General features: G+C 44.8%; 1 protein-coding gene across 3 annotated transcripts in view; it reads right to left on the bottom strand.

Moving 5' to 3' along the window:
- TRPA1 (transient receptor potential cation channel subfamily A member 1) overlaps nt 1-24,132 on the bottom strand; it is a 255,109-nt gene that overhangs the window by 39,029 nt on the left and 191,948 nt on the right. For all 3 annotated transcript variants that reach the window (XM_073583844.1, XM_073583843.1, XM_073583845.1), the window contains 3 exons: nt 11,530-11,677; nt 4,479-4,568; nt 160-335 (listed from right to left, as the gene is read on the bottom strand). In XM_073583844.1, coding sequence (XP_073439945.1) covers nt 160-335; nt 4,479-4,568; nt 11,530-11,677 — 414 coding nt within the window. The remainder of the gene's footprint in view (nt 1-159; nt 336-4,478; nt 4,569-11,529; nt 11,678-24,132) is intronic.

Raw genomic sequence — 24,132 nt, 5'->3', positions numbered from 1 at the left:
TTGTGCTGTTTCTCTTTAATATCTCCTAGAAAAGTATAATAATTGTCAGCTGAATGCTACCGTTCCCCTGTAGCCCTCCATTGTTTGACACTTTTAACCCTGATAAGGCAGATACTATGTTATAACCTATTACATGTATGAGCTATTATGTCTTATTACCTCTGAAGATAAATCAAAAAGTTGACCCATGATGTGAACACAGCCATTGCTGCACATTGCCATTTCCAACCTGATACGTAAAGAGGATTTGTGCAGAGAGATGATGCAAAAAGGATGGCGGTAATATGGATTGCCCAGTCTATAATATTACTACTGTCCAAAAGATACTTGAGTTTCTAAAATGTAAAAACATATACAACATAAATAATAATAACAGTTCAGATAATAAAATAAATAAATGCTTAGTATAAACCCACAATACATATTTTTAGTAGTGTTTTTTCAGGTATTAAGTAGAGTCCCATTAGATAAATGCCCCCAAAAGCATATTCATACCATGCTTTTTAGTTTCTTATAGTTGTAGTTGAAAGAAATATATAAATGTGGTTGAATTCCTTGCTATACGCACCTACAATTCTGTCCCTCTTTCACCGGCACCTCTCCCTGCTCTGCTTATTTATGGGGTACAGTGTGCCGAGCATGGCGTCACGGGTCTTATATAGACCTGATGACGCAATGCAGCCAGCCAATCACAGTAATGCCACAACCAAGATGGCAATGGCATTACAGTGACTGCCAGGCAATCCTCACATGTAAATTGGCTGTCTAAGGCTGGTTTCACATTTGCGTTTTTTAGCGCTGGAAAAAAACGCATACCTGCGCATGCGTTTTTTCCCCTATATTTAACATGGGTGCGCATACCTGCGCGCTGGTAAGCGCATGTATGCGATTTTCATGCGCTGCGTTTTTTTGGGGTGTGCGTTGGGATTTTCCAGACGCAGCATGTTGCATTTTTTGGCCCTGCAAAAAAGCGCATGCGCACATATGCGCACGTTTTGCGCTAAAAATGGCCATTATAGCCTATGGATGTGCATATGTGCGCACTGGCATGCTCATGTATGCGTTTTTTTGCATATGCGTTTTTTTTTTTTAACCATGGAATTTAGGGGTTTGGGTTAGAGTTAGGGTTAGTTAAGGGGGTTTAGGGTTAGGGTTATGGTCAGGGTCAGGGTTAGGGTTGGGGTTTGGGTCAGGGTTAGGGTTAAGTATGGTTTGGTTAAGGGTTAGGGTCAGGGTTAGGGTCAGGATTAGGGTTAAGTATGGTTTTGTTAAGGGTTAGGGTCAGGGTTAGGGTTAGGGTTAGGGTTAGGGTCAGGGTTAGGGTTAAGTATGGTTTTGTTAAGGATTAGGGTCAGGGTTAGGGTCAGGATTAGGGTTAAGTATGGTTTTGTTAAGGGTTAGGGTCAGGGTTAGGGTTAGGGTTAGGGTCAGGGTTAGGGTTAGGGTTAGGGTCAGGGTTAGGGTTAGGGTCAGGGTTAGGGTTAGGGTTAGGGTCAGGGTTAGGGTCAGGATTAGGGTTAAGTATGGTTTGGTTAAGGGTTAGGGTCAGGGTTAGGGTTAGGGTTAGGGTTAAGTATGGTTTTGTTAAGGGTTAGGGTCAGGGTCAGGGTTAGGGTTAGGGTTAGTTAGGGTTTAGGGTTTGGGTTAGGGTTAAGTATGATTTGGTTAAGGGTTAGGGTCAGGGTTAGGGTTAGGGTTAGGGTCAGGGTTAGGGTTAGGGTTAGGGTCAGGGTCAGGGTTAGTAAAGTCATGGTTTGGGTAGTGTGAGGGGCCACCTAAAAATGTTGGAAAAAAACGCAAACGCGGTAAAAACGCACTAAAAACGCATACAAACGCATAAAAACGCTGCGTTTTTTTCATGCATGCTCATAAAAATGCTTGAAAAAAACGCAGCAGTTGTATGCTTATGTATGCGTTTTTTCAATGCGTTTTTTTGCGGGAAAAACGCGCTGCAAAAAAAAGCAAGTGTGAAACTAGCCTAAAAAGCGCCAAACATGCGGGACGGGGACTCGAGCATTCAAAATGAGCATCCCGACCACACTGATGGTCGAGTGAGTACTCGCTTATCACTAGTATCCTCTGTTCTATATCAAGTCTTGTATTTGGTTTTAAGATTGCATAAAATACATTAGAAAACTGTGTCTGTGAATATATTTTGTCTCCAGGTTCAGAAATGGATGTTTGGTGTCTTTTATTTGGACAAAGACAAAAGCGTTGATGAAGAAAAGAATAGTATATAGAAATAAAGGTAGTCTTTTTTATCTTTTTTCCTATTTTTTTTCCTATATTAGAAACCATATTACGTGTTTATTGTCTACAGAAGAATGATGCGTTCAATTTGGCTTTCCTCGTTTCAGTTTTAAGTTTGGAAAACAAATCTAATTTATATATTTGACATGAAAAATGAGAAATTAAGGGGGTATTGTTTACTAAGAAATGTTGTTCTTTCGCATCATTAGGTTTTTGACCTTATATTACTGGTACTATCGGAGTGCCCTAGGTTAAAGAGCATCTGTCAACAAGTTTATGATGCTCAGTCTGAGAGAAGCATAAAATAGGGACAGAGACCTTGACTTCAGCAGTGAATAACTTACTGGACTGCTTACTGTAGTTTTGATAAAACATTGCATAATATACTACAACCCTCAGTATTCATGATCTCCATTTATTAACATACTATTGATAAGCAGCCTTTTGCCTATACACAGTGAATCCGGAAAGCTATAATTTAGTGGCAGAGATGGGGTTAAGCAGTGCTCATCTTTGAAAGGACTAGCAGAGCTGTAGATAAGATGGATAAAAGACAAAACAGTGACGGTATCAAAACTACAGCAAGAAGCTCAGTAAGTGACAGCATATTTTGTGCTCCTCACAAATTGGTAAGCAATTCATAAACCTAAAGTTGGTAGCAGGGGCATATAGTCCATCTACTAACATACTCAAGAGTACAGCAGTAGAAATAAATTAGTTTTCTGTGGTTATTTAAAACGTATCAGTGGACCACTATGCTATTTGCTCTATCACAGACCAGAAGTTATAATGTAAGAGTTAATCAAAGTTTACTGCATTGTTGGAGATATGTGATGTAATATATGATCTGGCCCTTAGAGTGCAGCAGCGAGAGGTTGGAGTTGGAGCGCATGGTTTTGGCACTTGATGGGTGGTTAGGTGGAGTTGAAGGAAAGTCCGAGTGGAGGTGAAGCTGCTGATCTTTGGGAAAAGACTGGATAGGGCGGTGCAATTTTGGATCTGTTGTTGATGACTCTGGGATGCGTTGTTCGGCTTGACATGAGCTGACTTGGTGAGGACAACCAAGTACACAGCATCTTGGGCTAGGCCACATGAGGCCTTATCTCTAAGGACTTAGGGAAGCCCTGTGTTGGAGAGATCAGCATTCCCTAAGAGCTTCAGATGGCATTTCTGATAACTCAGTACACAGCACAAAAAGGAACCTTCTACTTCAGTCTCAGGATGTATCGGTACCGTCTTACATCTGAAAATATATGTGCATACAGTATATAAAAAGCTTTATAAAGGTCCAGTTATGTAGGAGAAAAGGACTCTTCTGTAAGAGACTGTCACGAGGTCACCGTGACAACGAGGAGAAGGAAGACTGCAGCATCTGATTGCTCCTAATCCTGCACTGAAAAGAAACACTTCATCTTCTTTTAATGCGGTGCAAGTTTCTTTTGGCAGTACAGGGTTGAATCAGCCTTATTGGGAGCTCTGGGAGTCTGGGCTCTCAGCTGAGCACGGTTAGCCACTCTTATCACCTATATAATCTGGCCTCTGACTGACACATCGTCAGAGCTAGCTTATGCTGCATGGCTGGGAGGATAAGAGTTAAGGGTTACATGAGAAGGAGTTTGGTGGGTTTATCAGTGACTGTTACTTGGGTTAGTAAGTGTAATAATTCCCTTTACTTTTCCTTCTTTGGTTTTTCACCATCCTCCACTCCCCGGTGTGTTCCTCTATAATATGTGAGTGAACATTTGTATGCCTGGTATTTTCAGTTGCCCTTGATCATGGTGCCTTGTTCGTCTGGTTGGTGTACTGCAGTGCACAGCAGTTCCCATCTTCCCTGGTTGGGGAAAAGGTACAGACAGAGGGCGGATACAGGAGATAAGGCACGTGGCCCCTGGCATCTCCACCTTCAGAAGTAAACCGGGGAATAGGGCGAGACCGAGGTTTTTTTGTAAACTACTTAGTAAATATTATATTATCTAATCTTTTTGCATGTGTGCATGTGGCTGTCCATCGTCCACGTTTAAGTGATGTCATGACCACTGGTGACCTAACCGATGAGGCTACCGTATGGCTGTAGGGTCTGGTGGTTGAAACATAATTTCCTCCAGTCTAGCTGAGAACAGCGGGGAGGTTAGTTAGATTTTGCTGCATGGTACCAGCGTGTCTGGAAGTCAGGTAAATTTCTGTCATGGCTGAAATAAATTCTGACAAATAATCTGTACATAACATACCTGTTGAAAGATCTGAACAATTTCTTTTATAATCCCAAAGATACTCATGAGCATTACAATGCCCAAGCAAGTGCGTGTGAAATACGAGTCCTGAAAGTAAGCAAGATTAAGATATAAGGATCTAATCAATTACTGTGTCATCGTCTTACTGTGTTATAGAGCATTGTAAATAAAAGCTAATATAAGGAAATATATTCAGGTGATTATTGAAGTGGAGTTGCCACCAAATTTCACTTTACAAATTGTACACATTAATAAATAGACCTCTTAAATTTATATGGCATGAATGAACAAGGATATCCTCCAGCGCGGTAAAGATAAAATTTCACGTTTTGGTTTGAGACCATGACTAAGACCCTATAGTCGAAACGCGTTGGTCCGTTATCCCCTGGGATACTTTTTGTGTTTCCAACATGTACTTTTAATACGTTCTAAATAAACATGAAGTTTTATCTTTACCGTGCTGGAGGTTATCTTTGTTCATTCCTGCCTCTTGAATATGCCTGGGACCATGCGTGAACTCTACTTCGCTGAAGAGCTTTCAAAATGGTGAGCTGACTTCCCAACTCTCCCTTGTCTTTGCACATACATCTTAGATTTATATAGTCTGTTGCATTTACTATGAAAACCCAGGAAAAATGGTTGCAAAATAAGTTCTGAAAGTTTAAACTCAATTTCTGCCACCCTGCCTTATTGAAAGCTCCTGAGCGTCCCTCTTCCCTGCTGCTGAAATGTTGCTCAGTACAAACTGCAGAGGTGGTGAGGGGTTATGGGGTACACTTGATCTCATGAGATCTCTCCCTCTCTAGCTGGACTCATAGAGTGATCAGTTTAATATCAAGCGTATACAGCCAATTTCCGCATTGTTCCTTCTGCAGGCTACATGGACAAGGGTACGTTTGCGCAGTGATTTTTCCATTGTGATTTAAAGTGCATATTCCATGCTGACATCTGTGTTTCAGGATTCTACCCACATGATTTTGGAAAGTGCTTCAATAAGTGACCATTGTTGGAATAGTCTGAACCTGGATCCTTTCTGAAAAACACTGAGGCTGAGTGCAGACGTACTTTTTAGCCCTGCCGATTTTTCCGCGCAGAATGGAAGAAATCCGCAGGTCAAATGACCTGCATTTTTCCTGCGGATTTCTTCCATTTTTCATGCGGTTTTCATGCGGTTTTTGTGCGGTTTTCCATTGCAGTTTTCCCCCTGCGGATTTGGTGACAGGGGAGATGGAAAACCGCACAAAAGAAGTAACATGCTGCGGATTTTGTACCGCAGGAAAACCGCGCGGAAAAATCCGCAGCGTCTGCACAGCGGGTTTTTTTTTCATTGATTTTAAGGCTACTGTACATCACAATGCGGATATGCAATGTTTCTGCGCGGTAAATTCCGCTGCGGATCCGCTGGATATCTGCATCGTGTGCACACAGCCTGAATATTGCCAATCTGCGTGCCAATCTGGTGCAGAAATTTTTCGGTACTTTTCAATCTTAGGTTCCAGCCACAGATTCCACAAATGTGCATCAGATTTTTATGACTTAAAAAAGCTCAAATAAATATGCTCTAATAGTAATTGTCTTCTGAACTTAAAAAAAAAAAAAAAAAAAGGTTAGCGGTCCTTTGTGATAAAAAAAATAAATAAATAAAAAAGTTTGAAATATAAAGGATGTGTTTCCTATTTTTCTTTAAAATTTTTCCCAATGTCTGCAAATAAAAGGATTATAAATAGGTCTGAAATGTCTTCTAAATTGTCTGCAAGCAATTTGATACAGCGAAAAACCTCAAGGACACTTCATTATACACAGCACACTATATATTTCAGATTGCAAGCAACAATAGTCAATAGCCACTGCAATTATTATAAAAATATTCACTTTATTATATTTTAATATTAAAAACACAAGTTCATTTTTACAGATGATCTCAAGAAGAAATTCTACAATGCCCAGAAACAACAACAGTGTTCCATACATAGAGTGTAGTAAATGTAACAAGTGCCGCTATGTTGCTAAAAGAAATTCATTCATTGACAATAGTGGCAATACAATTAAAATTAATTCCTTCATTAAATCATATAATGTTACAGTTGTAAGGGACCTACTGGATCATCTGGTCCAACCCTCTGCTCAATGCAGGATTCACTAACCCATCCTAGATAGATATCAGGCCAACCTCTGTTTGAAGACTTCCATTGTAGGAGAACTCACCACCTCTCGTGGCAGCCTGTTCCACACATTGATCACTTTCACTGTCAAAAAGTTTTTCCTAATATCTAATCTGTGTCTCCTCCCATTCAGTTTCATCTACTCCTAATTGTGATACTACACGTACGGTTTATATTATTTTCTTTACACTGTACAAAGCTAAGAAAATTAAAATCCAGAATAGCAGAACATACTGTATATCAGATACAGTTAAACAAAAAAACTGTCAATTCCTCAGGTGCAACCAAACATTTCCTTTAAAAACACAATGGCAATTTAAATAGCTTTTGTTTCTTTGGATTAAAAAGGGATAACAACCTGAGTGGGGTGAAGACAGGAGGAAAGCGTTGCTCAGTCTTTGGATGCTAGAATTGAACACCCAGTTTCCCCATGGTATGAACTAACTGTGGAGGGTCTATTTGAATAAATATTTATAGTTCTTTTCTTTATTATTTTGTTCAATCTATATTGTTTTCGTATATAATCTGTATATATGATGTCATCGGAAGAGGAGCAACTTTTGATTTTAAAGTCATTCCTTGCATGCCGCAAGTTACGATTAAGGCCTCTTTCACACATCAGGTTTTCGCCGTCAGGCGCGATCCGGCGCTTTTGACAGAAACCGGATCCGGCGAAATGCAATGCCGGATCCGGTTTCCCCCCCATTGACTTGCATTTGCGCCGGATCGCGCCGGATGGCCATGCGTTTCATCCAGTTTTCGCCGGATCCGGCAATGTGTCGCGATCCGGCGTCTGGAAAAAACGGCTACTGTAACGTTTTTTGTCTCCGGCGAAAAAGCCGGACACGCCGGATCCGGCGCGTCCGTCTTTTTCACACAATGAAAGCCTATGAGCGCCGCAATGCGCCTGATCCGGCGAAAGCCGGATCCGGTGGCCGGATCCGTTTTTTTTGGTCTGAGCATGCTCAGTAGCTCTGCCCACAAGACATATATAAAAGCAAGACAGTGGGACCCACAGCCACACCCAACATGCCACCCAAGAAAGCAACCAAGCGCAGCAGGAGAAGGCAGGAGACCACTGCAGCACCATCAGCACCACCACCACCCCAAATGGAGCAGCAAATGGAACATGCTGAGGAGGGGAGGCCAGCAGCAGATGAGAGACGGTAATTATCAAATCCCCCATTCCTCCAAACTAGGGCTATTGAATATCAAGATATTCATTGGCCCTTTGTTTCTCTTTATTCAACAGCCGCCCAATAGATGCAGCAGCAGCAGCAGCAGCAATGGCAGCAGGTGGAACACCACCCACAGGCATGGAGTGTGGCCACCAGGAAGACAGCACATCATCTTCTGGGAGCCCTCCCTCGCATCGTCAGCGTTTGACGGTAAGTTTTTATTTCCAAAATCCATCATCTCTGTAATATATGTCTATTCATTGCCTTTTATTTCAAAACAGGATTCACAAGATGAAGAGGAGCTCCCAGAAGAAGAAGGAAGGGGTGGACAGACACCTGGAGTGGGCTCACAATTGGTAAGTTTTTTGCATCAAACGCAGAAACACAACATCACACTACACACAACACATAGAAAACAATGTTCTGCAGACCACACACAGCAAACAAATGCCTACATCCAAAGACATAACATTTTTTGTTTTCTTCTCTAGTCTTCCCAATCTGGTGCTCGGCCAAGAGGTCCTCGCAGTGCCTCTCAGGGTCGTCGGCGACAGCAACGCGGCGGTCACCAGCGTGTAAGTATAAATATTTTTGCTTTGTTTTTTTGCACTTTTTATTTCATTTCTTTTGTGGAGGCTAATTATGTTATTTTTGTCTTATTCTTTAACAGCCTTCACAGCGTGCTCCCGACTCTGACGGTGAGGATGGAGGACTCGATGTGGACCACCTCATCGATCTCGTCAGAGAAAGGGAGCCGCTCTGGAATATGGCTGACTGCTGCCACGCTGACCTTATCGTTACCCGACGACTCTGGGAGGAAATCTGTTCGCTCCTTGTGGGCCGCTGGGAGGACCTCGATGTTCGGGCCCAGATTAAAGAGCGTAAGTATATACAGTACCGGTTGCTTGATGTAAACCAGTGTTTCCCGAACTCCAGTCCTCGTGGTCCCCACGGATCATGTGTTCAGGATTTCTATTTACTATGGAAATCCTGAAAACATGACCCCTGGGGACCATGAGGACTGGAGTTTGTGAAACACTGATGTTGTATACTAACCACTCCTTTCTCGTTTCAGGGAACAGAATTGTGAATCGGTGGCGGTCTGTGAGGGATCGTTTCAAGAAGGAGTTCAATAAAGAGATGCGGGCCCCGAGTGGATCTGGAGGATGCTGGAGCAAGTACAAGTACGCACAAGCCCTGTCGTTCCTCTGGGAAACAATGGTCACTAGAAGGTAAATATTACACACCACATGTGAAAAAAATGTTAGATGTAACTTTTTTTTTTCAGCCAGGGCCATACCATGTCAGTATTTTAATTGTTTTTTTTTCTCTTTATTCCACAGCACGGTGAGCAGCACTCGGGAGCCTGCACGATTGGACCCTTCTGAGGCGATCCCTGAGGAGACCGGCACCGAGGGACACTTCGACCACCCCGGTACATCTGCACCTTCCCAGCCTTCCCACACATTCGACCCATCTGTCCCATCCACAAGCACAGGAGCATCGTGGCCGCCTACATTACATGAAGCTGCTGGTGAGGAGATCGCTTTCCCTTTACCCCACCCTTCTGCCCCTGCCACCTCTAGTACACCTGCGGGTACTGGGCGGCAGCGGCAGTGGGGTCAGGAAAAGAGTTATGCGCCAGAGTTCTTGCATCTGAATGCATCTTTCCAGAACTGTCTAAAAGTCTTGTCAGAGCAAATCTCCGCAGGCTTTCAGCAGATCAACTCCAGCATTCTGGAGGTGAAGACACTTCTGCAAACCATGCATTCAGAAGCAAGATCTTCGCCAAACCACACCTTTTTCAGGTCTGTTGTGGAGCGCATGGCAACACTATCTCCTACCCAGCAGATGCATGTAATGCATTCGTGCCACGGTGCTCTACAGCAGGTTACCTCCCAACCTCCACCTCCCACCACTGTAGTTCCTCCACCTGCACCCCCTCCAGCCACTTTCCATCCTCCCCCTCCTATTACATCTGCACCCCCTCCAGCCACTTTCCATCCTCCCCCTCCTATTACATCTGCACCCCCTCCAGCCACTTTCCATCCTCCCCCTCCTATTACATACCAGCAACCTCACCAGTACCAGCAACCTTCCCAGTACCAGCAACCTCCCCAGTACCAGACATCTCCCCACTTCCAGCAACCTGCCCCGTACCAAACTCCTTCCCCGTACCAAACTCATTCCCCATACAACTTTCCATCATCATCTGCTCCTACAGTCCCTGCCCAACCCTCCACTCCACCGCCCACCACCTCTTCTGCCTCCCACATGTCCACCCATTCTGTATCTTTTTCCACACCATCACCTCTAACTGTTCCTTCCCCACCACGATCCCAGTCCTCTCTCCACACTCCCATTGTCGAAGTGTCCCGCAGCCCCTCCAGCAGTATTTCCACCCCACACTACACCGAGTTATAATGTTTTTTTTGTAATACAAATGCCCATTTGGTTGGTTTCAAACCTTTATTAAAAAAGTTTTTTTAACTTTAAAAACAGTTTACACAAAAAAAAATATTTTAAATAAAAGTTAAATGATTGTTTACACTGGTTGTCTGTCATTTCTTTCTGCGGCGAAATATGTTTAAAAAAAAGGTTAAATACAGGGTATTTAAAAGGTAAAAAGGTATTCAAAACCAGTTATATAACTGTGGGTAAATTTTAGCTTTTTGCCACAGTTGTGTTCCTGGTTGTGTTTGAAGCAAAGTATTTCACCTGAAAAGTTATGTTTATTGTTGGTGATTTCCTACCAATGTACACAACTTTTGTTAAAAGGTGAAATACTTTGCATAAAACACAACCAGGTACACACCTGTGGCCTAAAGCTAAAAATAGTAAGACCATGACAAGATAGCCAACTTTGGTTGGCAAAGGTATATACTGTTGGTCCAGAAGGTACACAAGTTTGGTTAGGGCACAAATCTTTCACACTCTGTCATCCTGCCAGTGTACTCTGCCTTGAGGTGACATAAAGTATAGTGCAAAATTGTCCCTCATTACTGAAACCGTCACAGAACTTCTAGTGGTAATATTTCCAATGACAACATCCATCTTCGCCAGTAACTTGCTCTTCTCTCCAACCTGCACTTTCTCCTCTACAACCTGTCAAAGAAGGGCTGTAGGAACATGCTATATATAGTTTTCCAGTAGCCAATCCCGTTCGGAAGGCCACAAGGGTCAATTTTAAAAACCAGATCCGGCGTAATCCGTCGAAAAACGGATAGAAAAACGGATGAACCGGATGAGACGGATCCGGTTTTGTCTGTCAAGAACAAGACGGATCCGGCAGAAAACCGGATCCGGCACATCAGGTTTTACAAAACATTTGCCGGATCCGGCATTCCGGCACGACGCCGGATCGCGCCTGACGCCGAAAACCTGATGTGTGAAAGTAGCCTAAGACTGGTATACGGTCGAAACGCTTAAACAAGATTCTTACCAGCTTCTCTGTATCATGCACTTTTTAATAAGGAAGAAATAACACGTGGATTGTTTGTGGTCCCATCAGCTTTATTTATTTTTCTTCACACTAAAAGTGAATGCTGGTTGTGCTCGATTTCAAAGTGAGAGAACGATGAGTGTGCCATATTAAACGGTAGAAATAGCAAATTAGTATTACTTTTGAATCGTAAGCTATACAGTACCAAAACCTCTTTCAGATATATGTATATACCAGCAATGAATTCAGTGAGACAACATAAATACCTCAAGCTGTAAAGGTTTCACTTCTGCAGTTGAATTAGTGCCATTGGTGTTAGGTGTTCCAGCGTTTACGATCAGAAGGGTCAGAGGAATAAGCCCCAAAGAGTAAATAGCCAAGTTTACCAGATGTGCTTTAAATCCATATGCTCTCCTAGAAAAGACGCAAAATTGTAAATTTGCTAAAGTAATCTATAGGGACATAACTATGATAGGTTCAGGGGTTGCAATCACACCCCGGCCCTGGAGCTTTCCACTGGATGGGGGAAAAATGTTAAGACATAGTGGTCCCAACAATGCACTATTCATCATGCACTATTGATGATTCTGCTGTTGTAATCATGAACTTAAGGTGGATCCAGTGCTACATTCAAGCACCGATAGTGGTTCTGCTCACTCTCCTCAGTCTTGCCAGCTCACTGCCTCGGGGAAAGCCTTGACTCTGCTCTCTCCTTCAAACCACATATTCAAGCCCTTTCCACCTCCTGCTGACTCCAATTCAAAAATATTTTCCAAATTCGTGTATTCCTTAATGAAGATTCTGCAGAAACTTTAGTGTGTGCCCTCACCTCCTGCCTTCACTACCGCAACCTCCTTTTCTGTGGCTTCCTTTCTAACACTCTTGCACCCCTTACTTCCTTTTTATGTCCTCTTCTCACAATCACATCCAAGATATCACCCTTGCATCCCCCATACTGGATCTCTCTATCCCAAAATATCAGACTTTTTCCTACCATGGAAACCATCAAAAGGAACCTGAAGACCTATCTCTTCTGACAAACCGACAACCTGCAGTAACCCTTGTTCCACTCTTCCACTGCACGACCAGCTCTATCCTCACCAATCCCTTGTAGACTGAGTCCTTGTGGGGAGGGTTCTTTCTTCTCCTGTAAGAGTCAGTGACTTGTATTGTTTAAGATTAATGTGCTTGCTTTTATTATGTATTTTCACATGTAAAGTGCCATGGAATCAATAGTGCTATAATAAATAATACAGTATTTGTTGATTTTGGAACATGTGCTGGTAGTGTATTCATGTAGTTATGGTGGTTCTGATGGTGTACTCAAGTACAAATGATGGTTCCAGAGCTGTATTTCTATACTAATGACAGTTCTGGTGCTGTATTCATGTACTGTCAATGGTTTGGATGCTGTATTCATGTACTGATAGTGGATCTGGTGCCAAATGCATGTACTGTTAGTTTTGGTGATATATGCATGCATTGATGGTGATTCTGACGCTGTATTAATGTGCTGATGTCTGTTCTGTTACTGCTCAGAAGTAGAAATCTTTATCTTGTCAGATGACATGTTACATGGCATTGTTAATAAAAAAGTGAGTTGACTGACAAGTTAAGGATTATTATTACAGATGAGTGAGCACTAAAATGCTTGAGTGCGCGTTGCTCTAACAGAGCAATTTTGAATGCTCACATGCTCGTTTCGCGTAAGAACAAGTTTTTTTAGGCTTATAATGAATGAAATGTACTCTAAGACATTGATTACCTTATCAGTGATCAACATAGTGACAATAAAAGTTTTGAAAGTTCTTTTATAGGGTTATATATCATTGAAATGTACCCAAGAACATGTAATGCTGTATGGCTGAGAAATGTAACCCAGCAACATTTAAAAAAATTTTTTTTAGTCTTTTATAACGAAAGAATGTACTCTAGAACACAAAATAGTATATGGGAAAGAAATGTAAAGAAACAAGCAAAAGTTGCAAACACTTTTTTCTACTGTTATATGACACAAAAATGTGATATAAGGCACTGTGAGAATCATGTGGGAATAGTGGATGAGGGCAGGTATATCTCGCCCAGATTCCTTTCCTATGTGGCCTAGTCTGGTCAGTATCGCACCTGCTTGCTAATGAATAATGGGAGGTGGATATAAAAGGATGCAAGGTGGTTGTGTGAGTGTCTCAGCCTGGGAACACAGAGAGCCTGTCTGTGTGAGAGACACACGTGAGTGGAAGCAGTGCCCACTGCAACTGTGGTTTGGCTGGACGCGAGAAGCCCGCCAGTTGGTAGTTAGGTTGTCCATTGTTTAGTTAGTGCCGGACAGGCAAGGATTTGTTTTATGTTTTATTTCCTTTTGCATTGCTTTCACCGTTAATAAACCTGACCCAGGGTCAGTTATACACGAATCCCAGCTCTGCGCCTGAGTTTCATGCTGAACGCACGTGACCTTTGACCCCAGCAAAGGCGATCCCGGAGTGTTTTATCACATTGTGGTGGAGAATGCGGGCATCACGTTGCAAGCATGAGCATGGAGGACGTGGTGAAAGCGCTGGTACAGTCCACCGCCGTCCAGCAAGAAGCTAATCGGGTGATAATGGCCCAGCTGAAGGAGTTGGTGGACATGACAGTTACCGATTGTTCGCTTCTCCAGCAGGTGGCGCAGCGCTTGGCAAGCTTACCTGAGCTTAACCTGGAAGCCGAGTCGAGAGTGATTCACGTGAGTCGGTACTGGCAGAAAATGACGACCGAAGATGACGTCGAGGCATACCTGACCACGTTTGAACGGACGGCGGTGCGAGAAAAATGGCCGAAGGCACGATGGGCCGGCCTGATTGCCCCGTTTCTTTCCGGTGAGGCCCAAAAGGCTTATTATGACTTAGAGCCTGAAGCCGCGCAGGACTTTGACAAGTTGAAAGCCGAGATCTTGGCCTGGCTGGGAGTGACGACCGCTGTCCGTGCACAGAGAGTGCATCAATGGACTTATCAGCCGGATAAACCACCGCGGTCCCAGATGTTCGACCTGATCCACGTGACGAAGAAGTGGCTACAACCTGAGGTGTTGACAGCGCCAGAGATAATCCAGAGAGTCGTCATGGACAAGTACCTGAGAGCTCTACCGCCAGTCCTGAGGAAGTGGGTAAGCCATGGAAATCCTACGACAGCAGATCAACTGGTGGATCTGGTTGAACGTTACTCCGTGGCGGAAGGACTCCGAGACGACGCTACCCCACCTCGTTCTTCATCATCTCCATGTGGAACCGGTAAGACTGTTCCAGGGAGTAGGGGAGATGGAAAAATCCCTAAGACAGTGGGGGAGGAAAACGGGACTGCCCGCACTGCGAGGCCGAGAGTAACGAACTATGGTCTAAGCAAGGGGCCCGTTAGGTGTTTCCGCTGCCAAGAGATGGGACATATTGCTGCGAACTGTCCGGTCACTACTGAACCCATGCAGTGCGACGTCACAGACTCTAAAAACCGCATGTCTATGGTTGCACGGGTGGTGAGTGTGAATGCCGGTCAAAAGGATGTGGAAAAACACTTGTGTGATTTAATTGTTGATGGCAAAAATGTGGTGGCATTGTTAGACTCGGGAAGTGTGGTGACTCTGGTGAAGGCCAGTCTGGTGTCAGCCCCGACTGGACCATCAGACAAATTTTCTGTAACATGTGTGCATGGAGACACCTGTTCGTACCTCACCACGGTCATATGCATTACTACTTCCTGTGGGTCTGTGCAACATAAGGTGGGACTCGCCCCGGCGTTATTGCATGATGTAATCCTGGGCCGGGATTTTCCCCACTTCTGGCAATTGTGGGAGAATCAGTTGATACCCCAGGGTAATAGTGTACATGATTCTTCTCCCAGGGCGCGTGTGGGTCCCGAACCCCTGGAAGAGGTCTCCCCGGAAGACTCTGGGGAAGAGTCTGCGGGAAATGACCTGCAGTTCCCGTTTTCAGTCATGGCGGGTGATACGGAGGAGACCGGGGAAGAGGAGGAGGCCGACAGCCGTCCACCTCCCCGTTTGCCGGATTTAGAAGTTCAGAAAGATGACTTCCAAAGCGAGCAAATAAAGGATCCTACCCTTTCTCAGGCTAGGACAAATGTAAAAGTGATAAATGGGGTACCCGTAGAACCTGGCTCTAGGCTGGCATATCCTTATATGGTTCTGGAGAATGATTTACTCTATCAGATAGAGAAAAAGGGGGAAGATACGGTGCAACTATTAGTCATGCCAAAACCCTACCGGCGGCAGGTGCTGGACCTGGCCCATGGACATGTGATGGGAGGTCACCTGGGAGTCCAGAAAACCACCGAAAGGATATTACACTGTTTTGTTTGGCCAGGCATGCATCACGATATTCGTGTATATTGTGAGTCTTGTCCTGACTGCCAAGCCTCTGCACCTAAGCCCCGGTTCTGTAGCCCTTTGGTACCCCTACCTATTATTGAAGTCCCGTTTGAGAGGATTGGGATGGATTTAGTTGGGCCCCTTCCACGGTCTGCAAGTGGACACCAACATATCCTGGTCATCTTGGATTATGCCACTCGTTACCCGGAGGCCATCCCTTTGCGTAACACAGCCACCAAGACGATTGCCAAGGAACTGGTGCATGTGTTTAGTCAGGTCGGTATACCAAAACAGATACTCACCGACCAGGGGACCCCCTTTATGTCCAGGATAATGAAGGAGCTCTGCCGATTGTTACAAATCGAACCGTTACGCACATCCGTGTATCACCCTCAAACAGACGGGTTGGTTGAACGGTTCAATAAAACTCTGAAGCAGATGCCGAGAAAGGTGATAGACAAGGATGGGAAGAACTGGGACTATTTACTTCCGTATTTGCTTTTTGCCATCAGGGAAGTACCCCAGTCTTCCACGGGATTCTCGCCTTTCGAGTTATTGTACGCCCGACGTCCTCGCGGACTGTTAGACGTTGCAAAAGAAACCTGGGAGGGTCAGGTTACTCCATTTAAAACAGTGATAGATCACGTCACACAAATGCAGGACCGTATTGCGGCTGTTATGCCTATCGTCAAAGAAGACATGATACAGGCTCAAGGAGCCCAAAAAAGAATCTATGATAGGGGCGCCAAGATCCGTACGTTTGCACCCGGAGATAGGGTGTTGATCCTGGTCCCCACGGTGGACAGTAAGTTCCTGGCAAAGTGGCAGGGCCCCTTTGAGATCAAGGAAAGAGTTGGTGAAGTAAACTACAAAGTATACCAGGCAGGTAAACGGAAACCTGAACAGATTTATCATGTAAATCTGATAAAGCCCTGGAAGGATCGGTCTGCCTTGTCAGCGGAGCTGGCCCGTCCTGTCTGCTCGCATACCGTACCGGAGGTACGGGTTGCAGAGACTCTCTCGGAGCGGCAAAAGGCTGAGGTCAGGCAGTTTCTACTTCACAACCAAAAGTTTTTCTCAGAAAAACCCGGGCAGACTATGCTAATGAAACATGACATCGTAACGGAACCTGGTGTCACAGTTCACGTAAAGCCCTACCGAATCCCGGAAGCGCGCCATGAAGCAGTTTCCCGAGAAGTGAAGGCAATGTTAGAGTTAGGAGTCATTGAGGAATCGCACAGTGCGTGGTCCAGCCCGATTGTGCTAATTCCTAAACCGGACGGCACCATCCGGTTCTGCAATGACTTCAGGAAACTGAATGCGGTCTCAAAATTTGATGCCTATCCTATGCCCCGGGTCGACGAGTTAATAGATCGGTTAGGAAAAGCCCGGTATATTACAACCCTAGATCTAACAAAGGGGTATTGGCAGATCCCTCTGGCTGAGGCTGTCAGAGAAAAGACAGCATTTGCTACGCCGGAAGGTTTATTTCAGTAGGTGTATATGCCGTTTGGACTGCACGGGGCATCGGCGACCTTCCAGAGACTGATGGATCGAGTCTTGAGGCCACATAGGTGGTACGCTTCGGCCTATTTGGATGACATTGTCATTTACAACTTGGACTGGGAGACTAATCTCCAGAAAGTACAAGCTGTGATTGACGACCTGTGGGAGGCAGGTCTAACCGCGAACCCCAAGAAATGTCACATCGGGCTAGAAGAAGCCCGGTATTTGGGGTATGTAATTGGGAGGGGTGTTGTTAAACCCCAGGTTGATAAGATTCAAGCGGTTCAGGACTGGCCACAACCTGTCAACAAGAAGCAGGTGCAAGCCTTCCTGGGGATCGCCGGCTATTATCGCCGGTTCATACCCAATTTTGCAGCCATCGCTACCCCCCTGACGGATCTTACAAAAGGGAAAGACTCCGTCATGATTAAATGGAGTTTAGCGGCTGAAGAAGCCTTCCATAGCCTAAAACGGGCACTTTGCTCTCAGCCCGTACTGGTGACTCCGGACTTCCGCAGCGAGTTTGTGGTACAAACGGATGCCTCTGATACCGGTATCGGGGCCGTACTCTCACAAGTGAGGGACGGAGTGGAACACCCAGTCCTCTATCTCAGCAGGAAGCTGAATAAACACGAGCAAAGGTATGCAGTCATAGAAAAAGAGTGCCTCGCCATTAAGTGGGCTCTAGAGGCCCTCAAATATTACCTGGTGGGCCGAAAGTTCAGGCTGATCACTGACCATGCCCCTCTCAAGTGGATGCACTTGAACAAGGAACGGAATAGCCGGGTGACCCGGTGGTTCCTTGCCCTGCAGGCCTAGATTTTTACGGTGGAGCACCGCCCAGGGGTACAGATGGGGAATGCAGATGCCCTGTCCCGAGTGCACTGTTTGGCGGGTGTCATTGCTCGACCAGAGTGGTCTGAGCAGAGGGGGGGATATGTGAGAATCATGTGGGAATAGTGGATGAGGGCAGGTATATCTCGCCCAGATTCCTTTCCTATGTGGCCTAGTCTGGTCAGTATCGCGCCTGCTTGCTAATTAATAATGGGAGGTGGATATAAAAGGATGCAAGGTGGTTGTGTGAGTGTTTCAGCCTGGGAACACAGAGAGCCTGTCTGTGTGAGAGACACACGTGAGTGGAAGCAGTGCCCACTGCAACTGTGGTTTGGCTGGACGCGAGAAGCCCGCCAGTTGGTAGTTAGGTTGTCCATTGTTTAGTTAGTGCCGGACAGGCAAGGATTTGTTTTATGTTTTATTTCCTTTTGCATTGCTTTCACCGTTAATAAACCTGACCCAGGGTCATTTATACACGAATCCCAGCTCTGCGCCTGAGTTTCATGCTGAACACACGTGACCTTTGACCCCAGCAAAGGCGATCCCGGAGTGTTTTATCACAGCACCTAAAACTCTATGGATGAGTAATCTAATCCTGAACTGTTTTTCAATGCTTTCAGTATGTTTTATATACCACCATAATGTAACAATAACCATGTGAAACTGTATGGGTGAGTCATTGAATCCATAATATTTTGAATGAAAATATTTTGAAAGTGTAGTTGCTGTATTTCTACAGTACAGTCAAAGACTTTGTAGAAAGTGCAAAGTCAGACAGAAAATATGATTAGGGTTATCCATAGACCCCTGAAAGGCAACAACTGGTGGGCCCCATTAAAGTATTAAGTTTTACAAACACTTTATGTGCTGCTGACATCTGGTAGTGTGGAAAAATGTGGGCTAATCCAAACTTTTTTCATTTTGTATGTGAGTCTAGCTGCAATCTTTGTTGACAGGCAAGAGTGCCTTTGTTATGACCCCCCTCGACAGAGAAAAAAAAACAACAGCACCTCAAGGAATAGAAGAACAGCTCATGCCAGGTGTCCAGCTTTGAAACCCAATAGTTGAAAGTTGCAGAGGAATTAGGAAATGCGATGGCTGTTTAAAAACGTTTCCCTCCTTGTCAAAAAAAAACTTGGTCATGAGGCTTTGAGCACTGGGCTGGTGTCATGAAAACTGGCCCACGTCTTTGACGGTGTACACCTACTTCTTATGTGTGTGTCTCTGGCCTCTACTCCTTTGTACAAGGAAGCTTGCACCCTGCTGCTAGCGTTGTCTGATAGGAATTTTTTTCAACATATTTTCCACATTGGCTTTCTGTTATAGCACCATTTTAGAAGACTTCTCCACCTCAGAAAGAAGAGATGCAAAGTTCTCCTTGTAGCGTGGGTCTATCACAGCAAACAATCAGTACTATTTTTCTTGCCAAGATGAATGTCACGCAAGGGTCACGGGAAAGGCAGTGGTCCATAAAGTCGGCCATATGTGCCAAGCTCGATACAGCCAACCCTTTCCTGTCTCCACCATGAGGATGACTCTCCGTCTCCTCCTCCTCCCTATATTCCTCCTCATTTCCATTCTCAGCCCATCCACGTAGGAGGAGACGGGACGAAGGCTGTGTGGTTACTAGCCACTGTTGCGCTAGCCACCAGCTTCTGTTTCTCCTCCTCCCTGCTCCTCAGCATCCACCTCATCATTGTTATCCTATCTGCACTGAACAGATGAGATGAAGCTACAATCTCTCTGTTATATCTTCCTCCATCCCCGCCTGGTCTGCATGCAAAGATTCATGTTTAATTGTGAGCAGCGACTGTTTATGTAGGCACAGAAGCGGGGTAAACCCAAAGGTACGAACAAGGATATAAACTGGTATCCATGCAGCGTGTAAGCGCACTTTCACACTTGGCCACTGAATGGAAAAAAACAAAGACAGAAACAATGATTAAATACCCTGCAGTAAAAATATAGCATAGTGCATGAAAATATTATATGGCACTTAGTTAACATGTTTTTGATTTAAAAAAATGTGAAAACAATCCCATCTATTCACGGTGACAGTAGTTAGGACAGTCCTAACTCTAATATTAAAACCTTACCATTTGTCAATTGACATGCATGTGGATAAGTGCATATAAAAGCGTGGCCTGCCTTTACTTTGAGCTTGCCATTATATTGAAGAGGTCTCCCATTTCTGTGTGTCCACTAGTTGGACCCAGTCCATCTCAGCCCTTATCTACAAGCGTGTCACTTGACAAACAGTAAGGCTTTTAATATTAGAGTTGGGACTGTCCCAATTATGGTCACCGTGAACAGGTGGGATAGTGTTCGCATTTTTTGTATAAAATGCATGTTAACTGAGTACCATATATCATTTCATATACTATGCTATTTATTTATTTACTGCACGGTATTTAATCATTATGGTTCTGTCTTTGGTTTTAACAGAAGCAGGACAGTTGCGCTGACTATGGCGTCACCGCTCACCATATTTGTGGAGTCCTCAAAGTCTTGGAGAACCACACAAATGTCAGACATCCATGCCCACTCTTCAGTTATGTGCAATGGATGACCAGAATACTGACAGGCGTGAGGAAGCTGGTACTCCAACCACTTGCCTCTTCTGCGCAAAAAGCCTTGCCAGTTTGTGCGGTTGCATGTGCACCTTGTGGAAATAGGTGCAGACACGACGTACCTTGACCAGAATCTCTGTCAAATCAGGGTATGTTTTCAGAAACCGCTGAAATACCTAGTTGAGCACATGTGTCAAACATGGAATCTGTGTGAGTTTGCCAAGCTTCACAGCCGCCACTAGGTTACTCCCATTATTACACACGATCATGCCTGGTTGGAGGTTTAGGAGTAAAAACCACAGCTCTGTCTGGTCTGTTATTCTTTTAAGTAACTCTGTCACTGTGTGCGGTTTGTCTCCTAGACAAATTAGCTTCAGCAGAGCCTGTTGCTGCTTTGCTGAGGAAATGCAGTTTCCAGCTTCCGGCTGATGTGATTGACATGCTCTGAGATATCAAATTGGAGATGGAGGATGAGGAGGAGCAGGAGGGTGTGCAGGAACTGCTGTAAGAGGTGGAGGAAACCCTGATAGAAGGAGGGCCAGCAATCCTCAGCGCAGGGCCGGTTTTAGACAAAGTGGGGCCCTAGGCAAAAGTTTAAAGTGGGGCCCCAAATGCTAACATTGTAAAATCATACATTTAGGTTACATTATATGAGCAGGATGCCGATACAGTTGCAGAGGGGCCTGGAGCCAGTGCTGGCACTGTGGCCCCCAAATTCAGGGGCCTTATATCGGCCGACGGTCTGCCACTATTAGCATTACACAGGAGCGTTGCTAGGGTCAGAAAAGATTGGGGGCCCAAGCCCCAAAGACAAAGAGTTGTCCCCCAACCCCCTCTTAATTTTTTTTTTTAACACTGCAGATAACACAGCAGGGCTCCCAACCGTCCTGGATCCAGCGGGACAGTCCCGATTTTGACACTCCCATCTGCGGGATTGTAGTTTTCCCGCACTGCAAATCAGCCGCCACGCCCACCTGTCATTTCAGAAGGGACTGTGTATCGACCGCCATACAATTCCCTCTATGCACAGCATACTCCAGAACAGAAGGCCTCCCCGGCTCACGTGACCAGTCACATGACTGTGACCTCATCCTATGTAACACCAGAGAAAGCAGTGATAACTCTCTGAGAACAGATAATATAGTAGATGTCACCTGCAGTCCTATGTAACACCACAGATAGTCTTACTCTGAAACTCTATGGCTATGTTCACATGCATTTTTTTCAGTAGCCAAAACCTGTCCTATTGGCAGTAAAAATGTTGCGTTCAAAAACCTGTTTTCATCTTGTTTTCTGGTGTTCATTACACTTTTTTCAGCTTTTTTTAAAGTGAGGATGTTGCTTTGTCTACAGTATGTTTAAGGTCACGATCACACGTTGAGTATTCGGTCAGTATTTCACATCAGTAAGTGCAAGTCAAAACCAGGAGGGTGAGAAATACAGAAGTGGTGATGTGTTCCTATTATACTTTTCCTCTGATTGTTCCACTGCTGTTTCTGCATTACAAATACTGATGTGAAATACCGACCAAATACTGAACATGTGAACGAGACTTAATAGTTTAATTCACCAAAACCACTTAAAAAATTGCAGCGAAAAATACCGTTGCAATATCTGCAGCTTTCTTTTTTATATTCTTTCATTGCTTTTTACGGGTGAAAACACACTGAAAGAAGTGACACGCTGCAGATTTAAAAAGCGCTACAGTCCTGAAATTCAGTCAGAAAAAAAACAAGCGCATGCAGGAGATTCCGGAAAACTCATATGTTTTGCTGGCACTTTAAAAAGCCGCTCTTGGCCATTTTCATATGCAGAATTTCTGCAGCTTTTTCTTCTGCAAATAAGAAGTTTACAGCATTTTACAGCACAAGCAAAGACTGAGATTTTCAGAGATCTCCTGCACACCCTTTTATTTTCTCCTGACTGAATTTCACAACTGCAGCGTTTTTTAAATCCGCAGCGTGTCACTTCTTTCAGCAATTTTTTTTCACCCGTAGAAAGCAATGAAAAAGTTTTAGAAAAGCTGCAAATGTCACAACGTTGTTTTTCGCTGTGTTTTTGGTGAATAAAAAGAACTTTATTAAACATGTACTGTAGACAAAATGAATACTATACAAAAAAACCCAGCAAAAGCTCTAAGGGTCTGTGTCCACAGTCAGTAAACTCTGGATGCTGCGTACATCCGCAGCATCCAACCCACAGCGGCCAGATGTTACAGCACAGTGGATGGGATTTCTAGAAATTCCATGTCCACTATGCGTGCACATACGCCCGCACCTCACCCGCAGAGACGGACATGCAGTACGACTCTCCAGACCCCAGCATGTCAATTCATCTTGCATAGATGCGAGTCTCCGCAAGAGAAATCTCACCCCTACGATGTATTGGACGCGGTGATTCCGCACGGTTCAGTGACCACACGCGGAATCACCTGCGTTTAACAGATGGCAGCACTTTGGATGGAGCACATGTCCGCTGTGTCCAAAGTGCTGCCATTTCCGGATCGTCTGCACATACCATAAAAAATGGTTTTGAAAGCAGTGTATTTACTGCCAAGAGAGAGGCTTTGGCAGCAAAAAAAAAATGCAACAAAAACGCTGATTCCTATGCACACCTGTACTATATATATGGATGGATTACCCTTATTATTTCACATGGGAATTCATTTATTTCTATATAATAAATCCCCTGATTCAGCAGACTATATCCCTGCCTTGTGTCATCCAGACAGTAGTGACAGGAGGTCGCCCTGTCACATTACAAGCAGTGATTAGTGACTGTGGTCAGAGCTGATGCTGATCGCTGCTGTATGTGGCTGTGAATCCTGATCCTGCAGCTATCAGCACTGAGCTCCGGACCACAGTGAGTAAATCACTGTACTCTGACCTGTTATTGCTGCCCTTACGTACCAGGTTCTGTGGCTTCACTTAGGCATATCCATTCTCAGGACAGTGCTAGGAGCAGCCATGATCAGGACTAAGGAGGAGACATACAGAGCTTCAGGCATGGTCCTGCACTGTCACTGTGCTGTAATCGGCCCCTCCCCCTCAACTTTTAACCTAACTGCAGGGAGAAAGAGACGGGGGTCTCAAGGGGCTTTGCGAGACAGACGCTCCGGACTTCAGAGCAATGCACAGCATTATTCACTGCTGTACACCCTCTGGGCACTTCATAAATGGACTTCAGATGCAGGGGGCCCCCTTTGTAGGTGGGGGCCCCAGGCATCTGCCTGGTCTGCCTGGTCCAAACACCGGCCCTGCCTCAGTGTCGGTACCACATGTGCCGTGCCATGTTGTAACTTGGCCCCAGCCTGCACATTGTTCTCCCAGTGTGGAGTCACGGAAATGTAGCAACTCTGCCCTCAAGCACTTGTCCACATGTCAGTTGTTAAGTGGACAATTCCAGTAATTGGGTTGGTAAGGGCATGGGTGATGTCCTTGAACACGTGCTGGTACAAGGCGGGGATGAAAAAGTGGTGCCTTGTGACCAAGAGACATCTGCCGCCATGTGTCGGTGGAAATCCTCCATGTCTATGAGATTAAATGGCAACATTTCCACAGCAAGCATCCTGGAAATGTAGTGCACGTTTAGCAACTGGGCCTCGT

The sequence above is a fragment of the Dendrobates tinctorius genome, unplaced genomic scaffold, assembly GCF_039654945.1.
Source record: "Dendrobates tinctorius isolate UK_male_01 unplaced genomic scaffold, ASM3965494v1 ptg000082l, whole genome shotgun sequence".
In the NCBI taxonomy this organism is placed as follows: domain Eukaryota; kingdom Metazoa; phylum Chordata; class Amphibia; order Anura; family Dendrobatidae; genus Dendrobates; species Dendrobates tinctorius.
This window is presented reverse-complemented; position numbering and strand designations above follow the sequence as displayed.